At 41.2% G+C, this 11,993-nt stretch overlaps 1 protein-coding gene across 1 annotated transcript in view; it reads left to right on the top strand.

Moving 5' to 3' along the window:
* Positions 1-1,110: 1,110 nt before the first annotated feature.
* The window catches only part of CSTA (cystatin A), a 20,494-nt gene continuing 9,611 nt past the window's right edge, over positions 1,111-11,993 (top strand). Inside the window, exon 1 of the mRNA XM_004373631.1 lies at positions 1,111-1,176. Within this exon, the coding sequence (XP_004373688.1) occupies positions 1,111-1,176 (66 nt within the window). The remainder of the gene's footprint in view (positions 1,177-11,993) is intronic.

Genomic DNA, 11,993 nt, shown 5'->3' with positions numbered 1-11,993 from the left:
AGTGGTTAAGTGCTCAGCTGTGAACCAAAATGTCAGCAGTTCAAACCCACCAGCTGCTTCTTGGGAGAAAGATGAGGCAGTCTGCTTCCGTTTCCAAGATTTACAGCCTTGGAAACCCTATGGGGCAGTTCTACTCTGTCCTACAGAGTTGCTATGAGTCAGAATCGACTAGACAGCAATGGGTTTTCGGTTTTTGGATCTACATACGTACATGGAAAGACTCCAAAACATGTTGAATAAAAAAAAAAAAAGCATAATACAGAGTATGTGTTTAGTATACCATTAAGTAAAAGTTTTAAAATACATTGATTATGTTGAATTGGAAAATGTTGTGTTATATGTATTTTTATAACAATAAAAATTTTTCTATTAAAAAAAGTTTATTAAAAGTATGAAAATCAATTAGAGAGATACCCAACTCACAATAGGATCCATCTCTGTAGAGGGTAGCGGGGAACTTCATGTAATATTTATTTCTTTAAAACAACTACAAAAAAAAGATGAGAATCAAACACAATAAAATGTTAAAAGTTTTAATTCTGAGTGGTAGGAATGTAGGTGTTTGTTATTTTATGTTTTTCTGTATATACTTTCAACACTTCTAGAAATTTAAATAAAAGTACAAATATCTAGCCAAGGTTCTCCAGATAGATTATTTTGCTTTCTTTAGAAAGTCAAGCAAATCCTAACAATCACCTTGGATACTACTAATAGGTGTTGGTTAAAAAAATAAAATTTTGTGTTAAAGGTTTTAAAACACTTGGAAACGCTGGTTGTAGCTTCAGATTCCATACTGAGCCTCATAGGACAGAACCATTGTCAAAGAGAATGTAGGGAAGTCTGATTCATATTACTGCATGACCCCTTGTACACACCCATTTGGTCATTCCCCAGGCCTCCTTCTGGCGAATTCCTATTAGGACCTTCTGTTGAGGAGGCAAGAAGGTGTGTCTCAAGGCATACTCCTCCTCCATGTGCTTTTTTGCTCTTTGTAGAGATAAAACATCCCATAGGCGGAGCTTGTGAACAACTCTTTAAAAACTGAAGTCTCTGCCCTAGCCTGATCATTCACTTCCAGCATCCTGCTGTGCCAAGAACCAATTAGCCAAAATGATACCTGGAGGCTTAACAGAAGCGAGACCTGCCACTGCAGAAATCCAGGCAATTGCTATTCAGGTGAGTTGATGCAGCCCATGAAAAGGTTTGATCCAAAATCTTGGTTCTTGAGTTGGACATGAAAACTAGAATCTTGGGGAATGTGTGGTATTGTTCAGGCTTCCTTACAACTAAAAATGTAATCCTGAGCTTCTCAGATGAGACCTTTAAGAACCCCAACACTGCCAGAGTGCCCATGAGCAAATCACATCCCTTCTCTGAGCCTCAATTTCCCCATTTGTAAAGGAGGAATTTGTACTGGATCATCGCCAAAGCTCTTCCAGCCCTTACGATCTATGATTTTAGGATTACTAATTCAGTTTCTGATGAAACTTCTAATCTCACCGAGTGGTGCCAACATGTAATTGAAGTCTAAGGCTGTTAACAATTTGTTGAATTAGCCTTCAAATGCACTGGAGGGAGACTTTTTAAATGGTTTGAAGAACAATATTGTAAAGGTGACCCACTTACAAACTTTCTACCAATTTGCCCAAACAGACGTGTTTTCATCTTTTAGAGGATAACAAAACTAGTAGAGAAGTGGCACAGTCCGTGATGATTTCACATGCTACAGGCAGCCAAATTGCTTATGGTAAAAACAGAGCTCAATGTTTTTAACAAGTTGCTACATTTTTCTAGGTGTTTTTTGAGTAGTTATCAATTAATCATAATATAATAAAATTTCATTGTGTTGTACAATCTGTGAAAGGAAACTACATATAAATTAGTCTTTTTGGTTAGTAACTTGTTGCCTTACTTTCTTGTATCATACCTTCTGGATTTTTTCCTCTAAAACTTCGTTCCATGACATTGCTTGGCAACAAGATCAGCTTCTTGTGTGAGTGGAAGAGATGTGATCCTCTGCCTTGAAGGGCACTGGAAAGTTCTCTACGGGGCTCAGATACCATTCATTCTTTGGGGCTAAATATTCCCCTTTCCAGGGTTCTTTAAAAAAAAATACCTTGAAGAGTGTTTTTCTTGGAGCGGTTCATATTAAGTCAATAATAAAAAAAAAAAAAACACACCAAACACATTGCTGAGTCAATTCTAACTCATAGCGACCCTATTGGACAGTGTAGAACTGCCCCATAGGGTTTCCGAGGCTGTAATGTTTATGGAAGCAGGCTGCCACATCTTTCTCCTACAGAGCAGCTGTTGGGTTCGAACCGCCAACCTTTTGGTTAGCAGCCAAGCACTTTAACCACTGTACCACCAAGGCTCCTTAAATCAAAAATACATATCAGGAATCCCTGGGTGATGCAAATGGTTAAAGTGCTTGGCTGTTAACAGAGAGGTTGGAGGCTGGAGTCCACCCAGAGGTGACTCAGAAAAAAGGCCTGGCAATCTACTTCTGAAAAAATCTGTCATTGAAACCCTTATGGAGCACAGTTCTACTCTGATACATGTGGGGTCAACATGAGTCTGAGTTGACTCGTTGGCAACTGTAAAAAAGAAAAGCATATTAAGTCATTAACGCTGTCATTTGAATTCCTGTAACAGATCACTGTTCTCAAACATGAATGTGCACGTGCATCACGTGGTAGTCTTGTTAAAATGCAGATTCTGACACAGTAGGTCTGGGGCGGGGCTTGAGATTCGGCATTTCTAACAAGCTCCCAGTCGGTGCCGATGCTGCTGTCCATGAACCTCACAAGCTTACGGGACCAGAGATACACGGCATCCTTACAGTCCTGTGCGAGAGGGAGCTTCCCAAAAGCAGGGGGCTGGAAGAAAAGTTCTCAGTTTCACTTGTAAAATAAAGACAACACCTCTTGCCCTGCCAATCTCAGAAGCATATGGATTAAATGAGGTAATGTGCACAAAAATCACTGGAAAATGAAAAAGAAATATGCATAGAGGAGACCTTACAATGTTTACTTCAAATTTTTATCTGGAATCATCCCTGACCCTGGAAAATTCCCCTGAGACTCTCCAGAGACCAGAGCTATAGGGAGGTGGGGAAAAATTAAAAACAAAAGCAAAAAAAAAAAAAAACTTTGCCATCGAGTCATTTCCAACTCACAGTGACCTTATAGGACAAAGTAGAACTGCCCCCACAGTGTTTCCAAGATTGTAATCTTTTATGGAAGGAGCCCTGGTGGTGCAGTGGTTAAGAATTCAGCTGTTAACCAAAAAGTTGGCAGTTCGAATCCACCAGTGGCTCGTTAGTAAACCCTATGGGGCAGTTCTGCTCTGTTCTGTGGGGTCGCTATGAGTCGGAATTGTCTTGATGGCAACGAGTCATCTTTACAGAAGCACACTGCCACATCTTTCTCCCACAGAGTGGCTGGTGAGTTCAAACCACTGACCTTTTGGTTAGCAGCCAAGCACGTAACCACTGTGCCACCAGGGTTTCTTGGGGAACCATAGGGGTTTGAAATATGGAGGACACAGAAGATTTTAGTGATTTTTTTTAAAAAAGCCTATCATCTAGTTAGCAAAAATAATTTTATTTTAAACAAGAAGCCTCCAGAAGATCGTGAATTGTTAATAACACCCATCTGTGAGCAACATCTTGAATTATAAAATTAATTTGAAAGTTTGTTTCTTACTGTTTATCTCAGGCTCCAACTCTGTCAGAGGTAGAGTGAGAGATATGTATTAACAATAGCCACCAGAGGTGCCTCGAAAGAAAGGCCTGAGGATCTGCTTCCAAAATATCAGCTATTGAAAACGCTATGGAGTACAGCTCCATTCGCTCTCTCATTTGATCTTCATAACCCCTGGGGCAGGCAAGGAAGGCATTATGTCCATTTTTCAGATGATGAAAACAAAATTTAAAAGGTTAATAGTCACCTAGTTAAGATGCTAACCTGTCTCCAGATTTTTTCCCTCTTGCTTTCTATCACACAATGCCAGGAACATAGCTTTGCGGGGCGAGGGAAAAATACTGGTGGGAGAGTGTGCAATTAACTTGCCTCCTCTGTCCAAGCAGCCAGCCTCACGTTTAAAACCATAAAAACCAAAAACCCAAACCCGTTGCCATCAAGTCAATTCCAACTCATAGTGACCCTAGGAAAACTTAATATCAATGAGTCACTTCACGGCTGGTGTATTTCTCGAATATCTCTTAGGTATCCAGCCCTGTGCTAAATGTTATGGAGGATACGTTAAGGACTCTAAGATATGGTCCCTGGCCTTAGGAGTTTACAGTCTAGTTTGAGAAGTCAAGGTACCTGGAGCATAATAGAAAATAATCTACAATTAAGTACTCTTTCATAATTATAGGTTCTGGACCAGGAAGGACATTAGAGACGGTCTTGTCAAACCTCCTTGCTTTTGGGTAAATAATTACTGTGTGGTAGTTCAGCTTCTCAGGTGTTAAACTCCCAACTGTCACTTACTTCCCCTCTCTCTGGAGCCTTGTTGGTGCCATGGTTAAGAGCTCGGCTGCTAACCAAAAGATCAGCAGTTTGAATCCACCAGCAGCTCCTTGGAAACCCTGTGGAGCAGTTCTACTCTGTCCTATCGGGTAGCTATGAGTTGGAATCTGTGAGTCGGAATCGACTCGATGATAACGAGTTTGGTTTTTGGTTTGTTTACCGTCTTTTACAGGAGAGCGCCTTAAGTGACTATTCTTAATTAAGGGCTGGAAGGTAGAGGAATAATGAGTACTTTTTATAGTTTAGGAAGTTCTTTCACACTAGTTATATAATTTACTCCCCCACAAACAACCTAGAGAGGCAAGTATTATTATATTCCACTTTATAGGTGAGCAAATTGAATGAATGACTTCGCCAAGATTATAGAATTAGTTGGATTCCCACTCAGGCCAGGCAAATGGATAGATGTTGGCAATCACATACCTAGTATTTTTTTTTTTTTTTTTTGATGGCGGGGGTGTGTACCGCCTGTCATTTACCTTGTAATTTTAGTCCTTTGATTTTTAATAGTATATATATTTTTTCAAATCACCTGTTAAAATGCAAGTATTCTTGGAGAAACCAAAGTTTGTCAACTTTCTCTGCCTTTTTTAGGGAGATTCTTTTTTTTAAATTATTTTATTGTGGTAAAAGTATATATAGCAAAACAGTTGCCTTTTCAACATTGTTTGTATGTACAATTCAGTGACTTTAGTTACGTTCGTCATGTTGTGCAACCATCACTATCCATTTCCAAGTTATTTCACCACCATTAACAAAAACTCAGTACCTTCTAAGCTGAGACTCTTCCTTTCCGCTTCCCTCCCACTCCTGGTAATCACTAATAAACTTTGTTTCCTATACGATTGTCTGTTTCATAAGGTGGGATCATACAATATTTGTCCTTTTTTGATTGACTCATTTCAGTCAGCATAATATTTTCAAGATTCGTTCATATTGTAGCGTGGACTTCATTTCTGTTTATGGCTGAGCAATATTCCATTGTATGTATGTACCAAATTTTGTTTACCCATTCATCTGTTGATGGATATTTTGGTTGTTTCTACCTTTTGGCTACTGTGAGCAGTGCTACAATGAACACTGTTTTACAAGTTTCTGTTTGCATTTCTGTTTTCAGTTCTTTTGGGTATATACCTAGGATTGGGATTGCTAAGTCATATGGTAGTTCTATGCTTAATTTTTGAGGAGCTGCCAACTTGTTTTCCACAGTGGCTATACCATTTTGCATTCCTCCAGCGATGGATGAGTGCTCCAATCTTTCCACATCCTCACCAACATAAGATATTCTCCATTTTTCGGTTTTTGTTTTGTTTGTTTTTTTATCATAGTCGTTTGCATGAAGGTGAAGTGGTGTCTCATTGTGGTTTTGATTTGCATTTCCTTAATGAGTAATGAAGGAGCCCTGGTGGTGCAATGGTAAAGTGCTCGGCTGCTAATCAAAAGGTCAGAGGTTTGAACCCACCAGTGGCTCCATGGGAGAAAAAACATGGCAATCTGCTCCAGTAAAGATTTATAGCCTAGGAAACCCCGTGGGGGCAGTAGGGCCACTTTAAGTTGGAATTGACTTGATGGCACTTAACAACAACGACTAATGACATTAAGCATCTTTTCACGTGCTTGTCGGCCATTTGTATATCCTCTTTGGTGAAATGTCTGTTCAAGTCCTTTGCCCATTTTTTGATTGAGTTGTTTGTCTGTTTGTTGTTAAGTTGTAGGAGTTCTTTATATATTCTGAATATTAAACCCTTATCAAATATATGGTTCCCCAAAATTTTCTCCCAGTCTGTAGGTTGTCTCTTCATTTTGTTGATAAAATATTTTAATGCATACAAGTTTTGGATAAATAGTTCAATTTATCTGTTTTGTCTTTTGCTGCTCATGCTTTTGGTGTCATAGCTGAGAACCCGTTGTTAAAAACTAGGTCCCAAAGCATTATGCTTATATTTTCCTTCTAAGAGTTTTATGGTTTTAGTGCTCACACCTAAGTCCTTGGTGCATGTTGAGTTATTTTTCATATATGGTGTGAGATGTAAGGCCAGCTTCATTATTTTTCATGTAGAAATTCAATATTCCCAGTGCTACTTATTAAAGAGACTCTTCTTTCATCATTAAATGGACTTAGCACCTTTGTCAAAAATCATTGACTATCGATATATGAGTTTATTTCTGGATTTTCAGTTCTATTCCATTGGTCTATATGTCACTTTATGGACTAAGGTGTGCCTGACCCAAGCCATGGTGTTTTCAGTTGCCTCACATGCATGTGAAAGCTGGACAATGAATAAGGAAGACTGAAGAAGAATTGATGTCTTTGAATTATGGTGTTAGTGAAGAATATTGAATATGCTATGGACTGCCAGAAGAACAAACAAATCTGTCTGGAAGAAGTACAGCCAGAATGCTCCTTAGAAGCAAAGATGGGGAGACTTCATCTCACATACTTTGGACATGTTATCAGGAGGGACTAGTCCCTGGAGAAGGACATCATGCTTGGTAAAACAGAGGGTCAGTGAAAAATAGGAAGACTCTTGAGATAGATTGGCTGCAACAATGGGATCAAGCAGCACAACGATGGTGAGGATGGGGCAGGACCCAGCAGACTATTGCCCTGAGATACTCTTTAAAACTTGAACCCAAATTAACCCCTGAGGTCACTTTGTATCTAAATAAGAGATCGGCTCACAAAATAAGGACTATCACCCATAAGTACTATGCTCCTTTAAAAAACCATCTGTATGAGACCCAACAGTCAGTAATTGCTTTAAAACAAAGATGAGAATGTAAGGGGGCAGGGAAACTAGATTAATAGAAATGTAACAACTAGAACGGAAATAAGAAGAATGTTCATGCACTGTAAAGAATGTAGCCAATGTCACTGAACAATTTGTGTAGAAATTGTTGAACCTAAATTGCTGTGTAAACCTTCACTGAAAACACAATAAAATATTATTAAGTATACACACACACACACACACACACACACACACATATATATGGTGCAGTGGTTTAGAGCTAGGCTGCTAACCAAAAGGTCAGCAGTTTGAATCCACCAGCCACTCCTTGGAAACTCTATGGAGCAGTTCTCTGTCCTATAGGGTCACTAGGAGTTGGAATTGACTGGACGGCAATGGGTTTTTGTATATATACATATAATGTACACAGTACTCTGTGAATGATGGGGGGAGCCTAAACATAGTCCATGTCTTCAGGGAAATTTGCAAAATAGGTTAGAGGTATGAGAAACACACAATGAAATAAAGCGCCATTTAAGGCCCTATCCATGAAAAGTCATAATATACGTAATTAAGAACCAAATTAATGGCCTTAGTAGCAAAAGAGGAATCCTAGCGGCACAGTGGTTAAAGCATTTGGCTGCTAACCGAAAGGTTGGTGGTTTGAACCCACCAGCTGCTCTATGGGAGAAAGGTGTGGCAGTCTGCTTCCATAAGGATTTACAGCCCTTGGAAACCCTATGGGGCAGTTCTACTCTGTCCTATAGAGTCGCTATGAGTCAGAATCAACTCAACGGCAGTGGGCTTGGTTTGGGGGGGTAACAGAAAAAGCTGTTATATTGTATGTAAATAATCATTAGATGAGAATTCTGAGTATGTTTATGTGCAGAAAGGAAATGTTATTTCAATCATTATTTTTAAAAATAGGGGCTATAACCATACATGCACAGTTTGTACACACACACACCCTTATGTCATACACTTGGCTGCTGAGTAGCAGTCCTGACAACACACACAGACCATGATTTTTGTCTGCTGGAACATCACACAAACACCTCATCTGGATCCATCATAGGCACACCCTGAAGCTCAGCATTTGACAGCTCTCATTCACCCCGCCCACAGGTTTGTGTTCCCCTCTCTGACAGCAGTCTCCCCAACCTCCCCTACTCTCCCCACACACGAAGAACCTGCCATTCAGCCACTCCAGAATCCTCCAGGCACTCACCCTCCCATCTTCACTAGTACATGTCTAGGCTCACTCCATTACTCACCCAGCCTGGACGCCATGCTGGGTGGTTTCATACACTCCTCACCTCCACCCCTGATTTCCATAACCTGGTGAGCTTCTGACATTCCAATCCTCAATTATAGATCACTCCCACAGCCACCACTTCCTCCTTGGCTTCTAGGCTCGGAGAACTTTGCTCAAGGAAGATGCAGAACTACCGAAAACTCACTCTTGACAAATCCATGAATTCATGCCAAACAGCTGCAACAGGACCCTGGGAGCTACCAGAAAATTCTTTCAGTCATATCCGGTCAGTCCCTTTCTAGAAACACCACAGAGGGCGATCTGTACCTGCTGTCTCCTCAGTTTCTCAATCCTATCCCACATGGCCCCTTCAGCAGGGCGTCTCAGTTCCTGCTCTTCTTAGAAGATTGCAGTCATCTGGCGAGAGAGCTCCCCAACTTACCTTATCCTCCACTTGATCTCATTCCTCCTCCAGTCTTAGACCCCATCCTTTCTTCAGCCATCCCTTCCTTCCTAGGCCACGTGCCATTTTTTCCAGCCTCCTGGGTGCCTTCCCCCTTGCATATACTTCCCCCTTCCCTTGACACACATTCAGATGACAAATGACCACAAGTGACCTCTCACCAGTCCTATTGTGCTCTCACACTACTACCGAAACTCTCCCTCCTTACTCTGTAAAATTTCCCAAAATATGGCCTCTCCTTGTTGCCACCATTATCTATCTATTCTCTCCTAAATTACAGATAGCTCAATGTTTCTGCAGAATGAGCACCAGTTAGGGGAAATGTCTGGGCACTGGGTACTAAAAAAACAAAAAAAACAAACCTGTTGCCGTTGAGTCGATTTCGACTCATAGCGACCCTATAGGGCAGAATAGAACTGCCCCGTAGAGTTTCCAAGGAGCGCCTGGTGGATTTGAACTTCGGACCTTTTGGTTAGCAGCCATAGCACGTAACCACTATGGCACCAGGGTTTCCACATTGGGTACAGAGTGACTCAAATCCTCAGATCAAAGAGAACCCTCAATTCACCAAGATCATGCTCTTCAGCAGTCAGAAGAAATTAAGCAGCTCTGGGGTAAACATAGCCTTCTTCTTCTGGCAGGGGGCTGTTCCCTCCAGCACTGCAGCCACTACCATGCATGGCAGCTTGAGCGGGGCCATCGCCAACTGTGCTCAGTTCAAGGTCTGTCTGTTTACCACCAGGCGCCCGACCAGCACCCGCAGCTGGCTTTCACTCTTGTGGTGCCCTTCTTTATTCTAAGACCCAAATGAGGAGTCTTTCAGCACCAAGCTACCTTCTGAAACTCAAAGTTTTACTTACAAGCTTCTTCCAACTCTGCCCCTTCCCCTACTCCCCAGCCTAAATCTCATCACCCTAGGTCTGTAGCATCCAACATTAAAACAATACAAATTTATTTTACTAGAAGTAGGGAGCAAGGCTATGGATTATAAATACGGTGAACCAGAAGTCAGAGGTCATAATCTGACAAATGTCAGTGCACTTAAGGAAGCAAACCTGGATGTTTGAAATCAACCCTCTCATGGAAAATTCTGGACTTGTGGACTGCATAGATTCAATGAAAAGGTTACATATTTGGATCTAATTCTATGACAGATAGAAATAAAAACTTACATAACTTGCCAAAAAATATGACCGAAAGACTGAAAAGCAGGAGAGGAAACACAGATAAGTATAACAGATACATCAGATACTTGCATTATCAGACAGGGACTTTCAGATACCTGTCAATAATTCGTCAACCTTAAGCAACCTTAAGGTCGTGTTCTCCTCACAGCTTCAGTTTCCTTATTTGTGAAATCAGATAATTTGGGGTTAGACTAGAGATTAACCTTTCTCGGCTCAACTTCTAACTTGCCTCGTACCCAGTGTTGGCTTCCCCTCCTCTGACCATTCAAAGGCTTAGGACAGAGAAAGTAATCAGGCAGGAACCCCTTTCCTTGCTCAATTTTTTTTCTTCCTTTCTCCTCTTTGGAGCTTCATTTTTCATCTCAACAAAGCAATCACATGCTTCCCATTGATTCTGAAGGCTACAGAAGAAGTGAGTAATGGTCCATGGAGTGTGTGGCTCCTCAAAAGTGGTCTGGGATCTCAAAGAGATTGAAGATGTCTATGTCATTGAAAAGAGTTCTGATACCCAAACTGAGGCGTGGATAGAAAAGGATTCAAAATGTCTAAAGGACTTGATAGTCTCAGGAGAACTCTAGATGCAGTGGAGACTGGATTAAAGCTATATATTCATGATGGACAAAATTAGGAACAGATAAGGCTGATGGCTGAAACAATATGAGGAACATAAGCTAATGTCACTGAACTGTACATGCAAAGAATGTACATATATGTTATATTTTATATATATATATAGTTGTTGTTCTTGTTAGCTGCCCTCGAGTCGGCCCATGGCTCATGGCAACCCCATAAACAATGAGATGGAACCATTATGACCCATAGGATTCTCACTGACTAGTTTTGCAGAAGTAGATCACCTGGCTTTTCTTCCTAGTCTGTCTTAGTCTAGAAGCTCCACTGAAACCTCTTCAGCATCATAGCAGCACATAAGCCTCCACTGCCAGAATAGTAGTGGCTGTGCTTGAGGTACACTGGCCAGGAATCAAACCTGGGTCTTCTGCATGGAAGGTGAGAATTCTACCACTGAACCACTGCTGCCCTCTTACATATATATTTACCAAAATGGAAAAAAAAAAAGGGGGCTATATATGCACATGAAATGCTTTAGTGAAAGGGAAGGCGCCTTACCAATAAACAAGGCATACTGAACGTACACATTTATTTCCTTTTCCTTTTAAATGATAGCAGAGCATGGCGGGGGCACAAAACCACAAATGTAAAGTGAACAGGAGACAAGCAAACACCACCTCAGAGCTGAGTACATAATTTCAGAAGATGGAAAACAGATGAACAGTGGAAAATAACTAAGTCTAGACAGAGCCTAAGCCCACAGAGGGGAAACTCTACACCAGAAGCAAGCAGATTCATACTGCAGAATGCTAAAATGGCTCAGGCCTTAGCAACGCCAGCAACTTATGAACACAGGAGTGAGGTGCAGGGCTGAAAACAGGAGGAGAGACGGAAGATTTGTATGAGGAGCAGCTAGACCACCCCCGATCCTACCTCCTTACCATCCTACACCATGCAATAAGCTATTACTCCCTCTTACACTCTTAGCAGAAATGGAATCAGAAAGTCCACAGAAGACTCTAGGACACCAGGCCCAGCTGAGAGCAGGAATGAAGGACCATTACTGTAAACTGGTGGATTCAGTAAAAAGTCTACTTATTGAACACAATACTGGGGAAACTAGCACAACCTGTACAAGGAAAGGTCATGGAAGCCCAATAGACACATCCAAACTCCCTGAGGGACTGAATTGCTGGGCGGAGGGCTCTGGGGACCATGGTCTCGGGGAACATCTAGCTCAATTGGCAT

This window comes from Trichechus manatus, unplaced genomic scaffold (genome assembly GCF_000243295.1).
Source record: "Trichechus manatus latirostris isolate Lorelei unplaced genomic scaffold, TriManLat1.0 scaffold00026, whole genome shotgun sequence".
NCBI classification, from domain to species: domain Eukaryota; kingdom Metazoa; phylum Chordata; class Mammalia; order Sirenia; family Trichechidae; genus Trichechus; species Trichechus manatus.
This window is presented reverse-complemented; position numbering and strand designations above follow the sequence as displayed.